This window comes from Brassica oleracea, chromosome C1, assembly GCF_000695525.1.
Source record: "Brassica oleracea var. oleracea cultivar TO1000 chromosome C1, BOL, whole genome shotgun sequence".
NCBI classification, from domain to species: Eukaryota; Viridiplantae; Streptophyta; class Magnoliopsida; order Brassicales; family Brassicaceae; genus Brassica; species Brassica oleracea.
The window spans coordinates 17,239,969-17,241,847 of NC_027748.1; the positions used below are offsets into that span (position 1 = coordinate 17,239,969).

At 41.6% G+C, this 1,879-nt stretch overlaps 1 protein-coding gene across 1 annotated transcript in view; it reads left to right on the forward strand.

Moving 5' to 3' along the window:
- Positions 1 to 1,343: 1,343 nt before the first annotated feature.
- The window catches only part of LOC106333508, a 1,318-nt gene continuing 782 nt past the window's right edge, over positions 1,344 to 1,879 (forward strand). The window contains exons 1-2 of the mRNA XM_013771948.1: positions 1,344 to 1,517; positions 1,655 to 1,800. Of these exons, the coding sequence (XP_013627402.1) occupies positions 1,344 to 1,517; positions 1,655 to 1,800 (320 nt within the window). The remainder of the gene's footprint in view (positions 1,518 to 1,654; positions 1,801 to 1,879) is intronic.

Below are 1,879 nucleotides of genomic sequence, written 5' to 3' on the forward strand. Positions count from 1 at the left end.
AAAAGAAATCCAAGTATCGACAAAGGTTCATACTGATAATCAGAAAAGTGGAAACATGAAGAAGACTACTACTATGCAACGAGGAAATGGATGTCACTTATGTGGAAAGCGTGGTCATAGCGTCAGATTCTGCTACTTCCGAAAAAATCAGTATCAACGAGCCTGGAGAATGAATCTTTGCTTTATGGAACCATCCTTGTATGGTCATATTTGGATAGCTAAGCGAGATCTGTACCCGAACTACAAGCAGAGAGTCTCGACTGTCTCACAAATTGAGAAGAATGAACTACGCACTGATGTGGAACAACCTATCATCTGTAACTTTGCAACCTTGTCTACCGAAACTGAGTTAGTGAGCAACGTTGCATACACAAGTTCTGATTCCAACCTACAGTTTGATACTCCTTGGTACTTTGGTATGGGTAGACTTCCTGAGGAACAAATCTGATGCATTGGAAAGTTTCCGTAGCCTGGCTTTGCAACTCAAACAGGAAAAATGCGGCATAGTGCAGATCAAGAGTGATCATGGAGGTGAGTTTCAAAATGAAGAATTTGATAAATTTTGTCACAGTCAAGGAATCCAAAATAAGTATGCAGCTCCCAGAACTCCTCAACAAAATGGAGTAGTGGAAAGAAAAAACAGTATACTACAGGAAATGGCTAGAGCTATGCTTTGTGGAAACAGTGTACCATCCGGTTTTTGGGCAGAGGATATAGCCACTGCGTGTTATGTGATAAATCGCGTGTATGTCAAGCCTAACACAAAAACTACTCCATATGAAGTGTTCAAGGGAAAGACGCCAAACCTCAGTCGTATGCACGTCTTTGGTTGTTTGTGCTACATCTTGAATGATAAAGAACATCTCGGGAAGTTTGATGCAAAGAGTGACGTTGGGATATTTCTAGGATATTCAACAAACAACTCAGCATACAGAGTGTTCAATCAGCGCACCAAGTTCATTGGAGATAATGTAAATGTTGTGTTTGATGACAGTATCAGATTCTATCAAGCACGAGTAACTCAGAAAATTGAGTGTGTCACACAGCCAGCTTCATCATCCTCTGAGGTAAAAATGAAAGACGAGTCAGAAGGAGAGGATGATCAGACCAGGGAACAGCATGTTGATCTGGATAAAGCTAAAGTGCATAAGAATCACTCTGCTGCTGATGTGATTGGTGGAGTGTTTGACGAGAGAGTCACAAGGAAGAAGAAGATTGACTTCAAGGAAATGGTCAAGCTTGCGTGCTTCATAGTTGAGATGAACAAACTGGAGTGTTTTGTATCCTTGATTGAACCTAAAACCCTTCAGGAAGCACTAAATGATGAGTTTTAGACAGAGTCTATGCATCTGGAGCTTGAGCAGTTTGATCGGTTACAGGTATGGGAACTAGTTCCACGACCTGATGGTGTCAACATCATTGGCACTAAATGGATCCACAAGAATAAGACTGATGAAAATGGGAACGTGGCAGAAACAAATCCAGACTTGTGGGAAAAGGCTACACACAAATCGAAGGTGTGGACTTTGATGAGACATTTGCCCCAGTTGCACGACTAGAGTCGATCAGACTTTTGTTCGGAATGGCATGCAATCTGAAGATTGAGCTCTATCAAATGGATGTGAAAAGTGCATTCCTAAATGGTGTGTTACAGGAAGAAGTCTATGTCACACAACCTAAGGGGTTCGAGGATCCTCACTTCCCTGATCATGTCTACAAACTCAAAAAGGCACTGTATGGACTTAAACAGGCTCCCCGAACCGGGTATGACCGACTGACTGAGTTCCTGACTCAGGCTAGGTTTCAAAGAGAAGGAGTTGATAAAACTTTGTTTATTAGTGAGAATGGAAAAGACATACTTATCATCCAAGTCTATGTT